Consider the following 25,000-nt stretch of genomic DNA (forward strand, 5'->3'; position numbering starts at 1 on the left):
ATAGTGAAGGAACGTTCGTTTGGAGTGATGGAACTCGGTTTGACTTCCATTACTGGGCAACAAATCAACCCAATAACTTCCGTAATGAGGATTGCGTGCACACCCTTGGCTCACTTCAGGCTCACAAATTCAAATGGAATGATGTCAACTGTTCAAGCTGCCATACGTACAGCTGTAAGAAAGGTAGGGAGTTAGCATGAAGTAATACAGCTGAGAGCTAGCCAAAGCATAGTCTCCTTCGGGGCCAATCAGGAGAAGGCTCAACTGAACGGTCCTCGTCGCCACGTGGCTGGTTCAAAGGGAACTGCACTCCTCTCTCTCTCTCGGAGTAAGCCGATCGCAGTGTAGCTTTCATGCTGGTGCCAAGGTTCGCGTTGAAAATTTTCACCAAAAAAACGACTCCATTTATTCGCTGCCAAAATGGAGGATCTTGGAGAAGCGTTCAACGTGGTAAACTAGCTTCAAATTCGCGACAAAAGTCAATATTGAGATTTACTGAAACGCCGGGATCGAGATGAAGTGCTTATTTATCCGACGAGATCGTTTTTGAATGAGCGATTGCGGTGTAAAGGAAAGAACACTAAAACTAGTTGGAGCAAGTCTCTGAGGTTTTAGCGAAAGGGAGGTATTTCAAAGCCCTAATTAGTTACTTGCGCATGTTCAGAAGAGGTGGAGATAATTTGTTTTCTTTCCATAACATCTCAATTTTTTTGAAAGTGTCGAAAATTACTCTTAGTCTTCGTGCGCGAAGCAAAACTATAATTAAGCACCTGTGAATAACAGTACGGCCCTTGAAGTATGCCAGTAAGAGTTATTTATTTGGGAACGCTGCATATTCGGTCGATTATATGTATTTCATAATTTAGATTACGACGAGTGCCAAGGGTTTTCCTACGCCTGTCCAGAGTATGCGACCTGCATTAACAATGATGGATCTTTCACCTGTCGATGCATTTTGGGATACAGTTATGATGGAAGGGATTGCTTGGGTATGTACTACTGATATGGAGTTTAAAACGGTAACTAAAATAGACCTTTTCTCGGTTTCAGAAGTCATATTGGTTGGGCCGGTGGGGGGGGAGCCAACACGGCCTAAATTACAGTGAATGTATGGGAATTTTGCCGATTTTGAACCGCTGTAAATCCTTTAAGGTCTGATGATTGTGGACAGCGAGAATACACCTCAAACAACACTTCAATTGAGATTATCTTGAATCAAGCTATAACGACCGTAAACGAAATTTGTAAATTACGTATGAACACTTGTAAACAAAATAATGCAATTATCAGACGTTGTGCCTTGTACCCTGATTTCATTTTCCGTTGGCTGAATGATATTAATAAAATGGCTAAATACTTTTTAGAATTTTTGAAATGTGCTTTTTTTGCAGCGGAGTTATACAGGTTTTATTAATCAATTTAAACCGCGTTTGCCCCCCAATCAAGATAGCGTCAGAAAGTGGGAAAAGGTCTATCGTGTACTATAGCTGTAAAAATGCTGTTTTATTTACAAGTATATAATTGTAAGAAAGCTGCTCTCTTACGTAAAAAAGCTGCACTTTTACCATTATATATTTGTTTTAAAAGGGTGCTTTTTTACTGAAATATCTGTTTGTAGAAAAAACTGCTTTGACAATTACAGCAGCAGTAAATAATTAAGCAAACCGGCTTTACGACATCAAGGAGATCAAGGAGTATAAACCATTCCTTTAGAGTGGAGAGCAGTAAATTAATCATGTGTCTCTCTGAAACCGAAGGAGAAAGCTGAGACCTCTTCCTTCTGAAATACCGTGGTGATGTGATTTTTAATAGTCTATGTTAGCCATACACATATCCTTTATTGACGACGTCACAATCAGTTTAATCTCAGTATAAAAATTCGAGACAAAATTTGGTTTAGGTCACAGTTTTTGACCGCGTGCAAGAAATTCATAATTCAGTTTTGTAAACACACGGTCCGAGCGCTACAACTTTCCAACGACTTATATCAGTGTCCTCAATTTTTGGTTAGCTTGTGCTAGTGGTATAGGTGTTATTTATTGGTAGAAGTCACTTTCCTTGGCCTTTCATAAGTGCGACATAGTGCGAAACACCGTTTTCTTACGTGTCACGACTTGCAAGGATGCAGGATATTTGCAATTCAGTTTTGTAAAAAAACGTTCCGAGCGCTATAACTTTCTAAGGATTTATGCCGGTGTCCTGAATATTTTGTTGTCTTGCGCTAGCCGTATAAGTATTAGTTATTGGTAGAAATCACTTTACCTGGCCTTTAATAAGTGCTGCATAATACGAAACACTGCTTTCGCAGGGGCACCCAACGTCAATTTTCGGAAAATATCTGTTCGGAAGACGATTTGAGATCTAGAATTTTCGGAACATTTGTTGTATAATTCCTTGCTTGCCTGCACGTCCTAGGATTTTTGAACATCTAAAACATGGTACAATTGCCCATTTTAAACTGATTTTTACCCTAAAAAGGTCACCTAGAATTTTCGGGGGCCTTTTTTCTGGCTGAAATTTTCGAAAAGGTAAGTTTTGATCCCTAGAATTTTCGGATCACTAGACTTCAGCAAGGGAATCCGAACAGATGAAAAATGTTTAGGGGATAAAAATATGCATATATCTACCGTTTAAATACTAAAGTACGTTTAACAATGCTATGTTTAGTGGTTTTGAACATTATTCTCGTTGGGTGCCCCTGCTTTCACACATGTTACGACTTTTAAAAGTGCAGGAAATTTACAATTGTGAAAAAACGGTTAGATGACTATAACTTCCAACGACTTGCGCCCCTGTCCTGAATACTTTATGATTTCTACCAAATAAATAATAATGAAACGGCTAGCATAAGCCACAAAAGCAAATTTAGGACACTGACATAGGTGGTTGGAAAGTTATTGAAAGCTCGGACCGTTATTTTGCAAAACTGAATTCCAAATCGATTTCCTGCACCTATGTGACAAAACGGTGTTTCGCATTATGCCGCATTTATGAAAGGCAAGGGAAAGAGATTTCCACCAATAAATTTAACACCTATATGGCTAGCACAAGCCAAATATTATTTAGGAAACTGGCATAAATCCTTGGAAAGTTATATCGATCGGACCGTTTTTTTTTTCTTTACAAAACTGAATTGTAAATTTCTTGCACTTTCACAACAGATGACATGTAAGAAAATGGTGTTTCTTGCACTTATGAAAGGCAAGGAAGTGATTTCTACTAAGAAACAATACTTTTTTACCTCACGCTATCATGCCTATGACTAATTGGGAAATATATGTATATGTCTTTATGTATTCATAGGAAATGTATACCGCTCGAGGGGTACTTAGCGCAGGGTCGCACTAGTTTTATGAAGAGACATAATACACACGTTGTAGGATAAACTTGGCAATGTTGTGACGAATTTATTAGAAGCAACGTTAAGAGTCACGCCACGCTTAACAACGTATCAAGAGCGTGGCGTGACATGAAAATAACTAACTAAATGTCTCTTCGGAGAAGGTGGGGAAGAAATAATCGCCACAAGCCACCCGGCGCTAAGTACCACGGAGAAAATGCTAATTCATAAACTCAGATAGGACAAGTAGCTCTTGACTGACCTTGTCAAATGCCAAGTGTTCGCAGTTCGCAAAACAACAGAACTGATCGAAGTGAAGGGTGCTTCGCCTATAGCCACATATGCTAAATGCTAGGGGATACTAGGATACTAACGCAGACCGGCAGCTCCTGACTGACCCGGTTGGTGAGATGATTTCCGAAAGGTACGCCAGAAAACGACGATTCTGGCTGCGCACGACTGTCATATACTTATAGCCACAGCCAAATCTCGCTCTATAGCAGCTCTCGACTGACCTATACATCGGAGCGCATATATCGAAATAATATTATTTAATTGGCTTTAAGTGAGGGCGGACGGATGTAAATCTTAAAGGCGTCCTAGGGCACGGATTTGTGCATCGGAAAATCCGTTTTCTGCCGCATAACATGCAGCGCCGATACGAAAACTGTGGCTTTTATAACGGGAACAATCAAGGCCACAAAATGTTAATGCTCGACGTAGCTCTGTATTGAACTGATTAATCGAAACTGCGTCGCCACTTGTGAACGAAAACAAGGGACCGTGAGTGTATCCTCTCTGTTTGATGTAATCAATTAAGATCTGCACGGGGCAAAAAGGCTCAGATGGTTCGCTTTCGATCGAAATTGTGAACGGACGATTACATGTATTGTGCTTAAACCTTGTAATCACTATCTTGACAGCTGTAACTCGATGAATTGAACAACCACGTGCGATTGTGTTTTACTTTTGCACGCCAATTCTCCTAATGTAAAGAACCCGTAAAATGCTACCATGAACATGGACCCATAGAGGGAACGCTGATAAGCAAATGTACTGGTATGAGCGAGGGCCCGAACGAGTTCGTTTAAGAGTGGACGAGAGATTAGCCAGGAGTACCCAACGAGAGCAATTTCTAAAGTGATTGGATTTTGCCTCCAGTAATATTTTAACAGTTACTAATTGTTTTTTGGTTGATTATTAACTTCTGTGGCAAAATTATATCCGCTCCCCAAAGCCAGCTAGAGCTAGATTTTAAAATACAATTTCCAGCCAGGATCTTTACTTTAAGAGCTTCTCCCAGCCAGGATATTTACCAAAAAGGCATTTCCCCAGCCAGGAATGTCTCTTTCTCCCCATTTTTGCCAGCAAAAAAATGACCAACATTTAGTCAGCCAGGAAAATAAATTGAACCATTGTATCCAGGTGATACAAAAAAAAAAACAATAACTCAACGAAAGCTTGGTGGTGTTGTAGCCATTTTCTTTGCTTATGACTTCGGTGCAGATTAACGCGGGATAAAAATGCCATTTCTACTCTCTTACTGGTCTGTGGAAAATATAAATCGTCTTTACTTCACTCCAAATGAGAGCAAAGTTGTGAGACCGGAAAAATAAACTTAGAGTTGGTTTACTTGATTTGAACACAAACTTAAGACTAACACCAGGACCCACTAACAACCACGTTTCCAGGGTTCCAAACACTGGTAACGAGATTGGATTCATTAAGAGAATGTCTAGAGAGCGCATTTGCCAAACGTTTAACGCTTACTTACTCTTCTTCTGCCCCCACCGCCCTCCCCTCCAAAAGCTCAAAATTCTAAATTTATCTAAAAATACGCGTTCTGCTATCACTAGAAAGCAACGAAATTTCGATGAACATTGTGCACAACTCACTATCCAGTACAGACAAAATCAAGTGACCGCAAGGCGCATTCTAGTATCCAAAACAATGATATTATTTAAGCCGATACAGAAATGAAATAGAACAAAAGCATTGTCTATCCAGCGCCAATCAGATGACTCGAAGATACACGCTCTCAGTAGCTCTAGAAACTCCACGCCAGGAATGCAAAGTCTATTAATTATAATACATGTAAATAAAATTTGGTCTATGGGAAATCATATACCGAAAAAGCACGGAATGTCTATCCTTCATGATGAAGAACAATAAGTGGTGCAGATGGACTCAAATGCCAAGAAGTCACAGTCTTTCCTTGAAGATGAAGTATTATGTGGTGCAGAAGAAATGAAATTGTGGGAAGTCACAGTCTACACTTGATGATGAAGAACCAATTTTCGGCGCAGAAGAAATCAAATAGGGAAAAGGCACAGTCTTTAGTTGACGATGAAAATCAATTACGCGGTGCAGGAGAAATCAAATGCCGGGAAGGCAAAGTCTATCATTATCGATAATGAACAGTTTTGCAATGCTGGCCAAACGAAATGACAAGAGGGCACAGTCTATCCTTGACGGTGAATAACAGTTCTGCGATGCAGACGGAACCTAATTGCGAGAAGGCAGAGTCTTTCCTAGCGACAAAAAACAATTATGAGGAGCTGAAGATATCACATGTTAGGAAAACAAAATCTACAGATAATGATGAAGAATAGTTACATGTATGCGGTGCAGCAGAAATCAAATACAACCGTAGATTATTACATTATTATAACTACATAACTATTTCTCGCCAGCGTGGAGGCTTCAAAAGATAAAATACAACTGTTCACAGCAAAAGCCATAACTGGCAATCACCGCAAAAGCTTTGCTAAACCTGTAAAGACAATTTCAGCAAAAGTCCTTTTTTAAGTCCAACCCCACACTTAAATCTTTCACAACCGGGAGGCAATCGCTGCGAAAGCTTTACAGGATAAAAGACAACTGTTCACAGCAAAAGCCATAACTGGCAATCACCGCAAAAGCTTTTCTGAACCTGTAAAGACAATTTCAGCAAAAGTATTTTTTTCATTCCAACCTTGAGACCCCGGTAAAGTATTTGAATAGGAGTTTTACAAACAGTTGTAAAATTAAGAACACTGTGATTACCAAATAAACAATAGTATAAATGTCCAAAAGTTAAAAAAATCCTCTAAGTTCTGCAAGGTAAAGGTAAGCGTGTTCGTTGGAGCTCTTCAAACAAGAAACGAGTAAGGATTCCGTACTGCAAAATAAGAATTCTATAATAACACATTAATTTGTTATTATTAATAAGTTGTGTTTAAAATGTAGGTGTCTATTAACGCTCTTCAGTTTTAAGGCATAAATTTAACAAAAAAGAAAAACTGTTAACAGGAAGGGCCATTTTTGATGTGAACGATTTTCTTGACCTACCAAACTTCAAGGGTTCCTTCGGCCTAAAAACGCTTTGTCTGGGGACAAAATCCTTTGTCGATGGTCGAGGTTCTCACTTGATAGTGTTATTCATCTGTCTTTGCTACCTTTACACTTACAAGCTCTGGACAATTTCATTTCGTTCGTGCTTGGGTGCAATTAATATATTTGTCTGCCGAATAAAATTTAATATTTTTTGCGATTATATGTAAAAAATGTGTAATAAAAGATGGAAATAATGGTCGTGGATGTCATACCCTGCGAGCAGAGTCTCTTTCGATCTTCCTAGATAAGTTGGGAAGAGAATAATAGATGGTTCTACGTTAGACAGAGCACAATGTGATTTAATGCCGCCTTTTTCGCAGTGAGAGGTGATGACACACATATTTATTTTCTGTGGTTTTGTTCCTGGTCGGCAGGATTTGCCTTTTTTACGTGTCCTTACGTGTCCTTACGTGTCCTTACCGATATTTATTTTAATTGATAAACAAAATGTTCTTGAAAATTAACTTAAGGCAGTGACAGTAATTTTTATTATGTAAATGAAATAAAATTAGCAACTGCTTGTTTGAGCTGGTTAACCTATTGAAATACATCGTTGTCTTGCTGGTTACAAACACCATTACTTGGACAGGGTGAAACCCCGGCGGGAGGGGGGCACTCCTGGGACAACTTTGACCACAAAAAGCCGAAACAAGAGTTGCGGAATACAGCCAAGACACATTGTTTTATGTTTAACGAGTGAAAAATGCAAGCTGTTTTCTCCAGAAAAAAAAAATTAAATGTTGCCTTTATGACCGGAAATTCACGCATACTTCCTTATGAAGTGATAATTTGGTCCTGCTGAATAGCGAACCCAAACGCATTGCGCATAGTGACAGTTACCTGCCAAAATCTGTCAATCAAAGAGCCACGCAAACATTCAGACGATCCGGCAAAAAAATTGTCCAAAACCCGTAAAAATTCACTTGCATCACCCAAACTAGAGCCACAAAACAACGACCACGACTATAACCGCCACTACTGAGATGGAATATCCGCACGCAATAAGTAAAATGAGTTGTCTGTCTAAATCCCAACATTGACACCATAACAAAAGACAGGGATGTTTAAAAACGAAATGGCATTGTTTGCTGACAGCGTTTTAATGACTGACGTATTCAGTTAACATTTTGTACACGCCTGTTTTCTCTTTCAATTTTCTATCAATTTAGTGACAATTTTATACACGCGCTCGACTGTGCACTAGCCTGCGGTGCACCTTAGTTATCACTCACAGCCAGCGCTATCTTTGAACTTTCCTGACTAGGTGTCATTTTACTGCTCCAGCCAAAATTAGCCAGAGCACAATTTCAAAAGCCGCAGGAAGCCAGAAGGAAAGTGAAATTATTTTTCCAGCCAGCATCATATTCAAAGGGACGACCACAGCAAGAAAAATGTTTCGACAAAATTTCCCAGCTAGAGTTTCTCATCCATTATTGAGTAACCAGCTAGCAAATTCTTAGCCTGAGGTGCGGATATTTTGAGGAGCGGATCCGTTGGGTACTCCTGATTAGCAAGCAGATGTCGGCCTGACTACGCCGTCCGACGGCTACAAATAACTTTTTGATTAAAAAGGACTTTGTAGGATCGTAATAGCCCTGGATCTTACGAACATAAGCTATTGCTGATAGATATGAGTTTATAGTGGCAGGAGCCAAACCTTTAGCACATAGAAATGATCTAAATAAGGCTACGCGCGCAGTCGAAACCGGCAAGTTAACATGTATGCTTTGATAGCGTTGGTAGAATTCAGTAAAGACAACCCAAGCTGGTGAATACAATTTTCGAGACGCTTCGGACAGCGACGAATGCATTAATTCTCTTAACATAACGACCACTTCATCGGGAGAAGGGTTTCGGGTACTGGAGTTGGTTCTAGGTCTGCATCTGGGAAGGCGTTCCTGAATTCTCTTATCTGAAAACGAGAAATTAAGTCTACCCGGGTATTGTCAACACTGGGAACATGAGAAGCCCGGAACACAATATTATGTCGTAATGAGGTGAGCACGAGGTCACGTACCAAGACCATTATTAAACTATGTTTAGAAGTCTGCTGATTGATAATGTCAACTAAAGCCGCGTTATCAGTGAAAGAGGAAACACATTGGTTACGCATGTTTGTCCCTCACCGAGGCTAAAATCGGCTGCGAAGGAGGCTAGGTCATAGGTGGACAATAAAGACTCAAATATTGACACTCTTACGGGCGTAACTGGCGGGCTGTTTAGTATTAGATTGAGGTGTCGACGTTCTATCTCCCCCAATGTGCCCAGTTGAGGTAGTTTGGCATTGCGCCCCAGTGTGTTTTCCCCCACACTTATGACATTTGTGCTCATAACGACACCCGGCGCAGTGGCGACCCGCACTGAATGTCCAACATACCCCCTTAGCCATGCTCTGTTTTCCCTTGTATCTCGCGTTGGGCTTGCGGGATTGAAAGGAACTATAGTTTGCACGAAATCTCACTTCTCGGTGCCAAAGTTTCCAGTGAACAATATCCCAAGGGTATTGCCTGGGATTGGCTTGTCTAATGTAACGGAACTGCTCGTCATAATAACACCAGTCCCCGCCACGTGTGGCGATGCCACGGACCGTTTCACAGAACTTCATCAAATTTGGCGTCTCCTTTGGAAATATCACGCACTATATGGCGACAAAAGTATGGAATGCCGAGACCCAATCATTGATGGAAGACACCTTTTTAGGGTTTTGAACGGGTTCGAAAGTAAACTGAGGCGTTTTAGTTATACCGCTAGAAGGTGCCGTCCGTAAAAGACAATGAGTATTTGTCGGGATTGGGTGAAGGATCCAATAGAGACCCAAAATCAACGAATTCTTTCGCCCAAATTTTCGCTTTAATTTTAGCGCTTATGCGGCTACCTAAAGGAACTGCAATACTATGGAATAACGAAGAATGCGGAAGAACCTCACCACCTGATCCGCTAGCAATCTGCGAGACATCGTCTTGTACGGCTGTTTCGACAACATTGGTGGGCTGCACGGCACTGGTAGATTGTATGGCTGTCCGGACAGCAGCAACGATGGTAGATACTAGCATGTCGGAACGGTTATCTTCTCCAGTAAAGGAAGCAACGGCTTTTTGGGGTTGGATTTCCACTGGATCCTGTACAAACTAAATTTTTGTAGCATCCGACACAGTAGGCTCAGCAAGCCGGTGGCTCTTTCTTCGAGGAGGCATACTTAAAATGTGGCATATAAGACTTAACGAGAGTTGTTTAAAGAGAATATTGGTGTATTTTAAACTGCAGCAAAGTGGACAGAATGCTAATGCTACGTTACAGACATAATTCAAACTAAGCCGGATGCCCGAACACCAGATAAGATGTTCGACTTAAGAAAAGCAATTAATAGTGCATCAGCAAAGGGCCATTCACGTTTGAGTCCATAAATGTCTTCAATAGAAAGCGCTAAGTGCCGAGTGATAGGGCGCGTCAACTTGACGGCCGATATGGTTTGTACATTCATTGGCAAACAATAACGCAAAATGACATCAAAGACCATGACAGAAATCAGGGATGGGCGCTCCCTAAGGAATGCTCTCACACCCATTGCATTTACAATCAATAATAACTCATGGTCAGTAAAAGGTGAACAAAAAGACACAGAAAGCCGCCTGAACGCACCTAGGTAAATAGGGCTAGTGTGGGCTCGGAAATCTTCATGTCGTTAAACGATTTAAGCATTGCATTACTGCCCCCCTAATGCTTTTTAAAAAATTATGCTGCCCCTCCCTATTGAGATGCACACCATCGTAAGACAAGTAAGAACTGGAAGCACGCCAGAAACCCCTATGTGTCCAATAAATGGCAAAGGGTAGCGGCTCCAGCACAGTCTTAAGATACTGGGCAAGCAATTGGACATTGTCATTAAAATTTCCAACAAGGTGCCTTCGAATAGTCTGCCCTACACAAATAAGGCGAACGCCATATTCATCATGAAGCCGACGAACAAAGTCCTCTATGGCCGAACCCACGGTTAACGGGGACATCCCACGCTGTGCTAGGTCATTGGCCCCGATTTGGAGAAATACAATGTCTGGCCGAAAACGAATTACTTCGCCTGGATCAAACTGGCGAACCTTAGCAAAAGTTCGACCTCCCACGTCATGCCATTGAACTGTTACCGAGCCGGTAAGGTTCAAGTTAAGATGGTAATCTGGGGCGTTTTAACTATAAAATCCCGACGGGCGAATAAATGAATGCCCGAAGATGAGAACCCGTGGTTGGACCATAGAGATAGAGAACTAAAGTAAAATAACTTGCCTGAAAATATTAAAGAAAAATTTGCTTGTCGCACGCTGGTGTAAATCCTTGGAAAGTTATAGCGATCGGAGCGTTTTTTTTTTCTTTTGTTGACAAAACTGAATTGTAAACTTCCTGCACCTTTACAAGACGCGGCTTGTAAGAAAACGGTGTTTCGCTTTGTGTCGCACCTATGAAAAGCAAGGGAAAGTGATTCTACTATTAAATGATACTTGTACGGCTAGCACAAGACAACGAAAAAATCAGGACACTGGCATAAATCTTTGGAAAATTGTAGCGATCGGACCGTTTTTTTTACGAAATATATAATCATGAAAAAAAAAAGCTCTTTTACTCCACACACAGACACACACACACACATACACATATAAATATATATATGTCTTTATAGAAACAAAACTAAACATTTAAACTTGCCGCAACATTAATTATATAAATTTTATGTTACAATGGTTATGAATATTCTTGTCATTAAAATCCCTTGAAGAGTGCCCTGAAGAGCTTTTGCTTTCATGTACAAATTGAGCACTGTACTTGGATGAGTAATTGCTGCTAGCAATTGCGCATGCTCACTAGCTCGCTAGTTTGAGCACTCTGGCATGGCTTAGATGTACCACATGTGTGGGACATTTGGGGTTGAGTTATAAGCTTAGCCTCCATCTTAGGCTTCAGCACTGCACTGATGAGGCCCAGAAGGCCTAAACAGTACTGTCTGCTCTTAGTTTTATATCTTTATGTATCGTTATATTGAAAAAAAACCAAAAAAAAAAAGCTACACTTTCATCCCTGCAAGCCTGTATCGTGATTGTTCACTCTTCAGGAGTTTTTAATGACAAGAATATTCATAACCATCTTAACATAAAATGTATGTAATTAATGTTGCGGCAAGTTTAAATGTTTAGTTGTTACGTAGCAATGCTTTGTTTCTGCGGCGGAAAGAAGTTTCAAGTTCATTATGTCTGTTAAGTGTTGTTGCGGCAAGTTTAAATATTTAGTTGTTACGTAGCAACGCTTTGTTTCCGTGGTGGAAAGAAGATACAAGTTCATTACGTCTGTAAAGTGATGGCAATTCAAGTCGGCAGATGATTAGAAAATTCTCTTTAAGGCAGTGGTTGCATCTTTTGCTTGGGCTATTTGTATGGTGAGCTTGATGAAATTATATGCCATGAAATAAAGTGGTCACTTAATATTACTGGTCAATGTTATCAGGTGAATGTAATTTACAACAACTTGCAGACAACTGAAATTAATGATGCGAGATCGGTAGTACATACATTTTTTTTTTTTGCAAGATCGAGACAGGAACTTTGAAAAACGCATTCTCACTGAAAGAGTTTGAGTCACCATCTACTGATTTTGCCGATATTTAACTTGTTCCAGACATTAACGAGTGTTCATCTAAAAACCAGTGTGACGAGAATTCCATCTGTACGAACACCATTGGATCTTACAATTGCACTTGCAAAAAGGGATATGCAGGAGACGGAACAAACTGCTCAGGTAAAGTCCAGTTTAATGAAGGTATTGTCGTGGCTGATGCTGACAGTTTTGTTTTGTACGCTATGCGAGCCCATTAGTCACGTGACTTGACTTGAGTGACACGCATAGTGCTATTATCAACAGTGAGTGTCTCAACTCAATTTGCAATTGCTTGTAGTATTGTCCACCGAGTACAGTCAGTATGCAAAATCTATAGTAGGTACCAGATTTTGTGGGAAGATCTAGACAGAAACTATGACAACCACATTCTCACTGAAAGAGTTCGAATCAACATCTGTTGATTTCCGATATTTAACTTGTTCCAGACATTGACGAGTGTTCATCTGAAAACGAGTGTAACAAGAATGCCAACTGTACGAATACCGTAGGATCTTACAATTGCACTTGCAAAACAGAATACGAAGGAGACGGAGGAAACTGCTCAGGTAACATCCAGTCTAATGCAGGTATTATCTCCACTGATGCTTTCATCTCCTCGTTACTTCTTATGATTTTACGTTATTAAATTCTGCAATTGAAAAATCACCATTATTCACACTGAAGATGAAATATATATATACATATACATATACATATACATATGAAATATATATATACATATACATATACATATATATATATATACATATATATATATATATATATATATACAAATGTAAGAAGGAAAGTATTACTAGTTACTCGAGTTTCACGCTCAAGGCGATCATCAGACTGATCGTTGTCTACGAGAAGGTGTCATATATAAGTGTTTAAATTTAGGAACGGTTGCAGCGACGCTTCCGGTGATTGGTTGTCGTGAAAAACTTGTTTTCATGGCGGCATTTCGTTACCAGAGAGAGGCGTTTTTTGCGCTCAAGATGCAAAGTTTTTCAGATAAACACAGGTTGCAGCGAGAAGGGTTGCCTTTGTACGCTTTTGCTCTTTTTACGATGCGCCAGTTGATTGCGTAGTCGATGTTTTTGTCCTTTAAGTCCCAGATGTGCTTGGAAAGTACAGTGTCATGTGAGTGTTTTTTGTCATTGAAAGAAAGCTTGTGGTTGTTGTACCGTGTTTTGAATTCGTTTTCCGTCATGCCAATGTAGGATCTTGAGTTACCGGAAGTTGTTGTGACAGTAGCTTGGTAGATAATGTTGCTGGTTAGGCACGCACCGTCAAGAGGGCAAAGGTTTTTGTTTCTACAATTGGATTTCTTCTCACTGGAGGACTCGTTGCACTCATTCAGGATCTTCTGGTTGTGGCTTTTGATTATATATATATATATATATATATATATATATATATATATATATATATATATATATATTTCATCTTCAGTTTGAATAATGATATAGCTCCAAATTGAGCACTCTACTGGGATGAGTCATTGCCGCTAGCAATTGCGCATGCTCACTAGCTCGCTAGTTTGAGCACTCTCCACATGTGTGGGGCATTTGGGGTGGCTTTATAAGCTTAACCTCCATCCCAGACATCAGCACTGCACTGATGAGGCCCAGAAGGCCGAAACAGTACTGTCTGCAGTTAGTTATATATATATATATATATATATATATATATATATATATATATCTCTCTGCAGGAGAAAAAAGGAACTACGACAAACCTTAGGCACATTCATTCTACATATATAAAATTGGCTTAAGCAATCAGATTGTACATTGGTAATATCAGCTACGGTTGTCACGATTTGAATTGGGTACAACATTGAGTTAGCCGAATTGGTATATTATCAGCTACGATTTTGAAGACCTCAATCTTGTTTGAAACAGGTTGGCTTGACAGGGAGAAAACAAATAAGTTAGAATTAGAATAAATAACTGAGGCAAGGATATGACCTTGTTTCTTCTTTTCCTCCTTTGTCGTCGTAGCATGATCTCTTCTCTAAATTAAAGTTTATCGTTAATTCGTAATTTGCTTTGAACTTTTTAAAGTGATTGCTGGTTATTGGTTGTTTCATTGCACAGCAGTCCTAAAGAATTGAAGACAAATTACACTACTGTGCACATAAATTATGTTCTTATTCTTTATCCCTGAAAAGTTTGGGAGGAAACAAAATTATGCAAGTCGTCAATGGAATCCGGATAATAAAAACATAAAACTTTATTAACAAAATAATCAATTGTTAGGTCGAAGGGGGCCCAACCTAAAAAGCATGTTTTTGCAAGAATCTATATATACACTATTACAAACGATGATAACTATATAATACAATTGGTCAATCCATTATTAAGAATGTCTAATCAAATATCAGTACTGAATTAAATGTCAGTATCGTCTCACTGGTGCACAGCAGATGGAATGAATGCGTCAGCGAATCTCTTGGTTCGGCATTTAGGCACGGAACAGGTGTAACCAACAGGAGGGTGTCCATCATCGAAATTGTTCCAATGAACCTTGATTTGTCGTGCGCATTTAAAGCGGTGTATAAAATATAAGTAAGCCAGAGTAAAACAACCGGAATACCGGAAACGAAAACGTGAAAGCAGAAATTCGCTGCCAGTGCTGTGTAACTGGTAATGACTCAAATTGAGGGCTAAATGTTTTCACGCCTGACACCAACATTCAGTAAACTAGGACTCATTAAAAAGAAAGAAGTATACCATTCTCTGTTTGTATTAATTAGTCATTTGCCTATATCAATCTTATTACTAGGTAGCCATATGGCACTCCAGTCAAAATCTCCGTCTCATTTTTTCGTTTCTTTTTTTTTTCTCGGTCGGAAGTCGGAAAAGTTGCGCAATAGGGTCTTTCCTGTCACTCCCCTGTTAAGTATTTTCTTTGTGCCTAGAGTCTTCTGCGCTAATCTTTGGTAGGATTCAGGGGGTAGTAGGAATGTGTAGATTTTATCCGTTGGACACAGTGACATATTTAATTAACCTGCAATGGCATCGAAGTCGATGTAACACGAATGGCGTTTTAGTGGATCTTTAAGCAAAATATACCATTGTGAAGCTCAAGAATGAAACTTCATTTCGAAAAACGACACAAGCCGTGAAAAATGAACGTCTGGAATCTTAAAAGTGACAAATAATGGACTTCGACAACAATTACATTTTTCGATCGGTTGTCAAGCGTTGATCTTTATTTCTAAATATATTTTACTATTTTAAAAGGAGGTAGTGTTTCGTTTCCGACACCGATAATTTGTTTGGGTGTTTCGGAATGAGTACGAAGATTTGAGGAGGGCAATCACCTATCAAAGGCAACCCAGTTTACGCACGCGGAGCGTCTAGTTATATTACAATTCCGAATGGGTCTATTAATAAACACGAAAAAAATTGAGGTAACAATGAGAAAGTAGTCATCATAATAGGCCATTTCCGAGTTCATGTTTGCCTCCTCTTCAAAGCGAGTCTAAGTGCGAAGTTTCTGTTGTGAAAAATATTTTTCAGTCACATGTAAAGTAGAACTAATTACCATCACAAAAACCTCGCACTTAGTCTCACTTTGAAGAGAAGGCAGACATGAACTCGGAAATGGCTTACTACAATGTCGGTTGCCTGAACGACCACATGAGCTCGCTCTCATTTGGTCTTCTAGCTTCACAGCCCAGTGATATTCGAGGAATTCTCGAGACAAGCACACGACCCGCAGGCTTTCGCTTATTTGATGGTCACAGAGTTGGAAAACAAAATCTTGTGTTTAGTTTATGGTTACGGCGTTCGCCTTAAATCAAGTGCAAGAGTGGGAGATTCCAAAATTTCTACATGACAAACCTATGCGTTTGTCCTTATCTGGGCATAAAAGAAAGACACCAAAATCTTCATTCCAGACTTGAAAGTATCTTGAATCTGTGGCAATTTGCTGGAGCTAACGGAACAGGTTAAAGGAGTTCCCACTCCATCTGGAAAATGAAGATGACAGTCCTTTGTAAGATGCCACCGAAGTAATCGAAAGGCATCAACTAATCCAATTACATCGTACTAGTTAACGTGAATTTGACTGCGGTATTGTTGAACTACAGTATTGGTGATAAATAGGCCATTTTCGAAATATCAAATATTCAAAAAATGAATGAAGGGGGTAGATTCTAAAGAAGCTATGGTGGTGCCTCGGTGAGGAAGTATTATACACAATTTTTTTGTTTTATCAACGGAGTTGATAATGTTAATTGACCTCCGTACAGAGATTCTAAAAGCTGACGTTTCAAGCATTAGCCCTTCGTCTGAGCGAATCCACGAAGGGCTAACGCTCGAAACGTCAGCTTTTAGAATTTTTGTACGGTGGTCAATTTTCAACTCCGTTGATAAAACCAAATATTTTTGTATCAAATATTCAACTTGATAGTGATGCAGTGACGACAAGAACAATAGAAACACGTCGGAATGAAGATGAAAAAATGTTTGCATATCATCCATTTCCTTTGTGTTTGACTCTAAAACCTTTCTTTCAAGCTAAATTTTAATATATCAAAAAAGGCCTCTTATTTTATAGGTGTTACAAATGTATGGAAGTAGTACGGAATGAAAATTATAATTGCTACGGAGCAGCCACTACTTTACTGTTTATTTTGTTTTCTTTGCAGTTTCGTCATTGCAGTATTGCTTCAAATAAAAAGATCGCTCCTTTCCTCTGTCTTTGAATTTTTATGTCTCTGAATTCTCAATGTATTGTGGATTCTGAATTCCGGTTTCCGATCCCGTTTCTTATATTTTAGTTTCCAGAGTCCACACGCACTTTTCAGTGATGAAAGAATGACCAATTACAACATTTTCGATGAATTATCCTTTATCTGCCTAATTTCTTCTTAGTGTCCGGATCCCTGCGTTCGTCAAATATTCTTGGGAACCTCGACGGGAACTATCTCGTCAAGTTGAATTCGTTTTTGGTTCCAGTCCTCCAGAGTTCATCCCGCAGCAGGTTTGTTACGTGTTGGCGCGCTAAGACGGATGGCTGGGCAGCATCCACCTTCCACAGCAACTGTGATGGAAAAGGTCCCACTGTTACTATAATCAAAGTTGGCAGTTACATATTTGGGGGATACACTGACGTTTCTTGGTCAAGTCCAAGTAAGTATATCTTAAATTTTAGAGTTGGTTTCTTTGTGATTGTTGCAATATTACGATAAATTTATTGCTGTGATCTAACTTACATACATTGTTCATTTGAAAGGATAACTTGCCCCAAAGTTTAAAGGGGAGTTTAATTCACTCGCATAAATTTAATAGTATTGAAAACTACGACACCCTCTCTCCCCACTAAAGTGTTACAACTACAGCCGTAAAACAAATTAAAAACCTACAGAATTGTCTCTACCCTGGAGGAGTATGCGTTTTATGATTCATTACATAAATAGAGGATATTACATGGCCGCGCGGGGAGACGAATTTTATCTTCGAGTGCTGAAAGTATCTCCCACGAGTTAGCGAAGCAAACGAGTGAGAGATACTTTCGGCACGAGAAGATAAAATTTGTATCCCCAAGCGGCCATGTAATGTTCCGTTTATTATATAGATATTAATGAAATTGCCAGATTTAAACCAATTTGTTTTACTCCAAGTTTTCGAAATGATGAAAAAGTGGTCACAAACCGCTAAAATATGCATGTTGTGTAACATGAAACGAGATATGACAGTAATGAAAAACAAATCATGATAATGTAAAAATTTGCAATAAAAATGTTAATGTAGTAGAGAAGAATTATATTAAAGCACAAAAGTATCTTACAATGAAGAGGAAACTCGCGCCTTATTGGCTAATCGTGTTCGTTACCTTGACGACACCTACATTCTCACATGTGAAAGATAAAAATGGTATGTTCACTGCGCGCGGTGAAGATATGATTTTTTAGTAAAAGGAGAAATCCTGGTATTTCATCAGTATCTATATAATAAATATTAATAAGACTCATCTTAAATGTCTTGTTGGTATTCATAGCTTTAGTAGTAGTTGGCAGAGTGTTAGCTCCATGTTTACTGCAAAATTAAACGGCGTTACACGCTAAGATGAATTCACGTTTCCCAAAAAAATCAAAGATTTGAGCTAATTTCTTGCCTGTTATCTACAGAAATTAAGTAACTGCTCAGCCAGACGAGTTAGATAAGTTAGGGAAGGCAGCTGCCGTTTGCTGTTTTCCGCGCTTAGCCTGCGTAACTGGCCGTATTGTTGGCGTGGAGAACAGGGAGGGGCGCTGTGAAACACCGCCTGCACGAATACTAGAGGTTTTTTTTTAATACCGCCCACTTTGAATCCAATTACGAAAAGCCAATCAGAGTAAATCTGTAATGCGAAACCAAGTTGCATATTACAACTGTGAATGTTAGGGCGCAAAATTTATGAGCAGCATGCATGGCAGATAGTGTTTAGACACAATTTAATTTAGAAACCTTTGGACCCTGGCTTTATAGGGAAAAACAGTACGGTAAACTGAAAGAATTAAAAAAAAAAAACAAATCAAAACAACCTAACAAATCACCTCTCTGATTGCTCTGTTTCCAGCAGGGTTGTCGTGATGGTGCAGTGGTTAGCACACCTGACATGTAATCCAGGGAACGCGGGTTCGAGTCCCACTCACGGCATATGTGTTTTTCATTCAAAATGGATCAGTCAGTATTTCGTACTGGCTCGTGACTACATCGTTGGATTTCCAGTTCTTCATTTTAAATATAAATTGCTATTTCTGGTAGCCTGTGAATCTTCTTCGGATGATCCGATGTAGTCCTGTTCCTGAATGATAAAACGCCGGGGAGCCCCGCGGCTAACAATTCACCTCTCTGATTGCTCTGTTTCCAGCAGGGTTGTCGTGATGGTGCAGTGGTTAGCACACCTGACATGTAATCCAGGGAACGCGGGTTCGATTCCCACTCACGGCATATGTGTTTTTCATTCGAAATGGATCAGTCAGTATTTCGTACTGGCTCGTGACTACATCGTTGGATTTCCAGTTGTTATGAAGACTTCCTAAGGCAAATGGATTATAATAGAACGTCAAACGTTTCGCCGGTTAGGGCTTCATCAGTGACTGATAAGTTATTTTACAAGACAGAATATATAACAAGTAAAGAACAATGGTCTTTGATAAGGTTCATGAAGCCTGCTAGTGTATGGTCGGGACACGTCCAATACACTAGCAGGCTTAATGAACCACACATTAAGTGGTAACTTTCTCTCTCTCTCTCTCTCTGGAGATCGAAAATAGGGCACTTCTTGTAACGTCAAGTCTCTTTCGGATATCTTTTATATAAGATGTGTTTAGAACGTCCGGAGATAGTCAAACGATAGCAATCGAACTCTTCACCAATCCGTGAGAGTTTCAGCTCCAACCCGTTAAAACAATATTTTTTACGATTTTTTAAACTTTGTTAAGGTTACAAAAGTTCCCTAGCCCGTGGAAAGGACTTTTTAATTGTTTTTTAAAAGAAATTCAGAGTGATCGTCTTGATATCCGACTCATTTAGCACATTTTGGCCATTCACTCACTTTCCACAAGTCAATAATTTTAGAGAAATTCCAAGCTTGAAAAAATCCAGCGAGGATGTATGTTTTGTCATAGACATGCGATGTCTTCGAAACCTTTCAAAATCACAATACTGAACTTCACAGCGTCAAAGTCGAATTGTCATCGAAATTGCAGCTTCTGCGGTTTACAACGGTTCATACAAAGCCATTATTATCTCGCTTAAATGGTGCACTAGAAAACTTGTTCGAAAAAGCTCTTTTCAGGAAAACTTTGACGTTTAATTGGAGCTAGTTAGCCGGGTTACATAAGTGCCCTACTTTTCAGATTTTAGATGGTAAGAAAACTATTGATACTTGAAGTTATTTGGTAGACTGTTTGTTTTCAAGTATTCGCTGTAAAAGAAGCTTTTATTCCACAGCACTTCTATTAGTCAGTGTCTTTTCATAGAGCAAGAAGAGTAATGACTATTTTCGTCAAGGATTAGGGCACTTTTGTAACGGTCAAGCGGGCCATATCAGAAGTGCTGATAACTTTCCAAGCAAAGCAACGCCTTATATTATATAATGTTGAGGACCATTAACATCGACTTCAACAGGCCAACATCATTCTCAAACAGACAAAAAAAGTTAAAGCACAGAGTATAATAAAGAAGTTGTCGTTGATATGTGTTCATCCTTTATTTCCTATTTTCGTCATCGGATTCCTTTTACTTTACACACAACCCTTCGTAAAACATCCGTGGGAAAAAATATTCCCTGAACATCTTTCTAATTTACACATGTGGCGCCTCTGGGTAAGGGGACCTCCATGTAGTAAACGGAGAGGAGACTGGAAACAAGTGGTCGATCGCAAGATGGCGGAGGCGAAGAAGAAGGTATGTGTCAAAATTCATGGTTATATCTTGCACATCAGACAGGCCATCCGTCAGTTATTTGTAGGTAATAGCTGGTATAAATACTATGAGAATTCTCCTGTGTATATATTTTTCTGATCGTTCATTTCTGTCTTCGGCAAAAGGACTGTGATGATAGTGGTTTTTGGTCCGGACAGATTTTGAACCAATTTATGTCTCTGATGTGCGATTCAGAAATTTATGCGAAAAGAAAAGTTGAAACATTTTGAACATTATGAGAATAAAATCATTTATCTGTTTGACAACCGACGTAATACAAGATCTGATTAACAAAGAGAACAGGGATGATGAAGAAGTAGTGAGAGCACTCGCCTCCCACCAATGTGGTCCGGGGTTCGATTCCTAGACTCGGCGTCACATGTGAGTTGAGTTTGTTGGTTCTCTACCCTGCTCCAAGAGGTTTTTCTCCAGGTACTGCGGTTTCAGTTCCCTCTCCTCAAAAACCAATTGTGTTGATTTGGTTTCTGTACAGCGGTGCCCCCAATTAGTGCCCCAGTGCTAAATACGCTATTACTATCTTTATTTAATTGATGTTTTAAACCTCAGTCTAAGTTAAATTTGTTTAAATAACTGGCTTTAAATTAATATTAGTCTTTTTGTGTCATGTTTATGACATGATGATGCTGATCATATGTTATTCATTCACTACCAAGCTTAAAATTTTTAATATTTACTTTATAAACAGTAAATGGTGTAGGATTTATCATCCTTAGATTCACCCACTATTATCTTATACAGGTTCCTATTATGGGCAAAATTATTGAGGTCAAATCAGATTTGGCAAAGGCCATTATGGGAGGAAACAAAAAGCTTATTAAAAAGGTTAGTGAATCATTTTTATCATAAAAATTATGTGGCATAAAGTAGAGTTAACTCTGGGACAGCTTTCGAGGGACTTAATGAAAATGATGACCATCTCGTAGCTTCCCTAGTTTTAACTAGTTTGAATTACTTTCAAAAAAGATGGCCTTCAAATTTGTAATGATGTGGCAGGTCAGCTTAATGCCCCTTTTTAGATTGTTTTATCAGAAATCAAGTTCTGTTTTCTATTATTCAAAGTGTCAATATACATAAACGTTTAAGTGTACCAACATACATGTAACATTACTGTTCACAATGGACTAAGGGCTCATTAATTTTATAAAACTTTTACAAGTGTAAATAATTTTGCAAGCGTAGCTACAGTTTTAGGGTCTAAACACAATACTGCAACAAGTTGCAAAAATAGTGGAGACACTATTTTTGATCTTCTTTTGGCGTTATTCATTTACCTAATATCTCACACACTGCAGCCCCTTCCCCCCCTATCAATGTTGCTAGCAATACCAAAAAAGTGCTGAAAACTTCAACAGTCAACGCGTCATTCCACAGTAATTTGGACGAGATATAAATTTGCTTAAATTGCTCAATTTTCTGATAAATGGATAACATGTTAAATAAGGCTTTTGAAAACAACTAGAATTGTTTGATATGAATTGTTGTTTATGCATAAATTATGTAAACTAATGATATCAGCTGTTGTGGAGGGGAAAGTTTTATGTTGGTAGAATATAAAAAAGAAAACAGCAATTTTAGTTAACTGGTCTGGGACACATACTACTCCAGACTAAGTAACTTAGACACTGGCCAAACTCTACATTTCTATCAGTATGGCACCTGCAGACAGCCTTCTGGATGCTCTTTTCCCTTCCGCAACGTTTTGAAGCCTAAAAGCTTTGTTGGTGCGTTTGTAAATGACAAAGTCAACTTTCATGTTTTCAAATCTTCTAATTTTAGGTCAAGGGTTAGTTGTATTATGTTTGAAAAGAAAATTTATTTTAAACTATAGCCAAGAGAGATTCATTAAATTTTGTTGTGGAGGGGAAATTTTGTTGCGGAGGGGAATTCTGTGGAGGCAAATTCTCTTTTGATAATGATTTCACTGAAAATTATGATGTTTACATTAACAAGAGATATCATTTTTCTATCATACGTTCAGCACCCAGGTTGTGTTTCAGCAATCCATAAGGTAAATCGTGATTAAATTAAAATGGCAGTCAGTACAACAAAACTGGTGAAAATGCCTGTAGCTATAATACATGTAATTATATTTCTTTCGTCATGCAAATGCCAAGATGCAAAATTGGACACGTTCATTTGATTGGCAACAGTCAATTTAAGATTATGGAGCATGAGCAAGTTAAAAAAGTGTTCCATTTTATCCAGAGGCACTGATTTTCTTTTGAAGGGTTGTTTTTTTCTGTTAATGTTGAAAATACTCAAGGAACAGTGGTCATTATTGAACTTATGAACTCACAGTCAGGTTTTTCTGATCACTTATTATCTTAAGGTGTTTTTGTGCCAATTAATCTTAATAAGGTTACATGCATGCATCACTAATGCATGATTTTGAATTTTTATCACAGTACTGTTTCTGACACAGTGCAAATGTGAAAACTGTTGTTTAAAAATTAAAGTGTGGATGTTATCACTCGCTTTAAACTTCTTGCTTATGATCTTCCGCAACTTACCCTCTCCAACAGTAGATGTTGTTTTCAAATCCTACCTCACTGAGAAAACCGTAACTATTTAAGTTTTCTCTTGTGATCTTTTCAATTAACATAAATTGAGAAAAAGCATCAGCCTACTAGACTCTAGATAATATTTCAGAATTCAGAGAATCTGCTAAGAAAACTAAACATAAAGAAAACACCAAGTTTTCTGTTCCCCTCCGCAACGGCCATATTTTTAAGCTCTATGATCTAAGAAATCCATTTTGGAGAAAAGCAGGACAGCAGCAAGTAAAGCTTTGTAGATGACCTTAAGCCTCAATAGGTTATGAGAAGTAAAGGACAAATTCTTATTTAAACTATAACAAGATCTGTGCCTCTAAATTTCCCCTCCACAACAGTCGGGATACTGTGGAAGGACCCCAACATTGAAAGGGGGAGAGGGAGGGGGGAAGATGAAAAAGTTGTAATTCTAGATCCGGCAGGTATCAAAAGCTAGGAAACGTGTTTTTTTTTTTAATTTTTTATTTTTTTTACGATAGTGTCTCACCACTTTTGCAACCTGTTGTGGCATGTATAAAATACACTTGTAGGAGTTTCATTAGACTTCAGACTATGTAAAGTAGAACGTGGTCAGTGAAATCAGCATACATGTTGATAGAGATACTCCACGGCATCACAAAGATATGAATTTTGTTTATGTATTTACGCGAGTGTTTATTGGCAACAGGGCCTACCTGTAATGGCCCACTGCCTCTTAATGGATGTGATGCTCCATGCATTGAAACGTGAACACCGTTCACCACAGCTAAAATAATACCCTGATTAGGATAATCCACCTCCAGGCTTTGAAAAATAACTCCCGTTTGGGAGTTACCCAGTATGGTGTTAAATGTATGAATGGATAAGTCATTAGCGGTAATTTCTAGTCCTAGCATACACACTGTAGTTATAATTTTACTTGTATGTTTAACATATCCTCATTGTCTTGTGTACTGCAGCACATGCAACGCCTCGAAAACCTCAGAAATGAGTGGGTCACTTATCCGGAAGAACCAGGTCATGGTTACAGTGGAGGTTTAAGTGACGAAGATATGTACTCTCCATCTGAATGTTCGAAAGCCTCAGAGGAGTATTCTTCTAGTGATGGATAGGACAGCAACGATGAGGACCATGTAGTCGAAGAAAACGTTAAAAATACGACAAAAAGAGTTGCACGCAGATGCCCGTTAGAAGGCTGCAAGTAGAGTGCCATCCACCTTCCCCGACATTTAAGGGAAGTCCATAAATGGACAAGAGAAAGGGCAAATAAGGCGACTTCCAGTTTTGGAATAAGGAAAAGTTTCCTCTCAAAGCCTTTACTGCCAGAATTGTCTGAATTGTCAGAAAAAAACTCTGCAGGAGAAGAAGAAGAAGAAGAAAAGGAAGGATTATCACCGCCACAGGGCCTGTCCTATCGCGGGATGTCATGCGTTGTCAAGCGCCTCCCTAACCACATTCAGCAAGTTCACAAGGACATTAAAAGAGGATTTCCTGTTTATAAACAGATTTTAAGGGATGCGCGTGCCTTCAAAACATGGCAACCATTGGATGCAGTACCATCAAACCCTGTAGTAGAGCATGGACAATCGTCGAACAACACAGAAGATTGTGAAATGGGAGAATTGGATGAACATTGTTGTGAAGAAAATGAAATGGAACTCGTAGAA

The 25,000-nt window shown here is 39.0% G+C and overlaps 2 protein-coding genes and 1 non-coding gene across 3 annotated transcripts in view; 2 read left to right on the forward strand and 1 right to left on the reverse strand.

The window, feature by feature from the left end:
• Positions 1 to 25,000, reverse strand: part of LOC138004092 (uncharacterized) — an 888,878-nt gene that overhangs the window by 366,499 nt on the left and 497,379 nt on the right. The gene's annotated exons all lie outside the window — the stretch shown is intronic.
• The window catches only part of LOC138004509 (uncharacterized), a 64,243-nt gene that overhangs the window by 39,033 nt on the left and 210 nt on the right, over positions 1 to 25,000 (forward strand). The window contains exons 13-19 of the mRNA XM_068851042.1: positions 1 to 183; positions 867 to 989; positions 12,799 to 12,918; positions 17,242 to 17,499; positions 21,488 to 21,624; positions 24,293 to 24,434; positions 24,678 to 25,000. The exon at positions 1 to 183 is cut by the window's left edge and continues 198 nt beyond it; the exon at positions 24,678 to 25,000 is cut by the window's right edge and continues 210 nt beyond it. Coding sequence (XP_068707143.1) covers positions 1 to 183; positions 867 to 989; positions 12,799 to 12,918; positions 17,242 to 17,499; positions 21,488 to 21,624; positions 24,293 to 24,434; positions 24,678 to 25,000 — 1,286 coding nt within the window. The remainder of the gene's footprint in view (positions 184 to 866; positions 990 to 12,798; positions 12,919 to 17,241; positions 17,500 to 21,487; positions 21,625 to 24,292; positions 24,435 to 24,677) is intronic.
• Positions 19,230 to 19,302, forward strand: Trnat-ugu (transfer RNA threonine (anticodon UGU)). The gene has a single exon. It is a non-coding gene; the product is annotated as a tRNA-Thr (tRNA).

The sequence above is a fragment of the Montipora foliosa genome, chromosome 5 (assembly GCF_036669935.1).
Source record: "Montipora foliosa isolate CH-2021 chromosome 5, ASM3666993v2, whole genome shotgun sequence".
Classification (NCBI taxonomy): Eukaryota; Metazoa; Cnidaria; class Anthozoa; order Scleractinia; family Acroporidae; genus Montipora; species Montipora foliosa.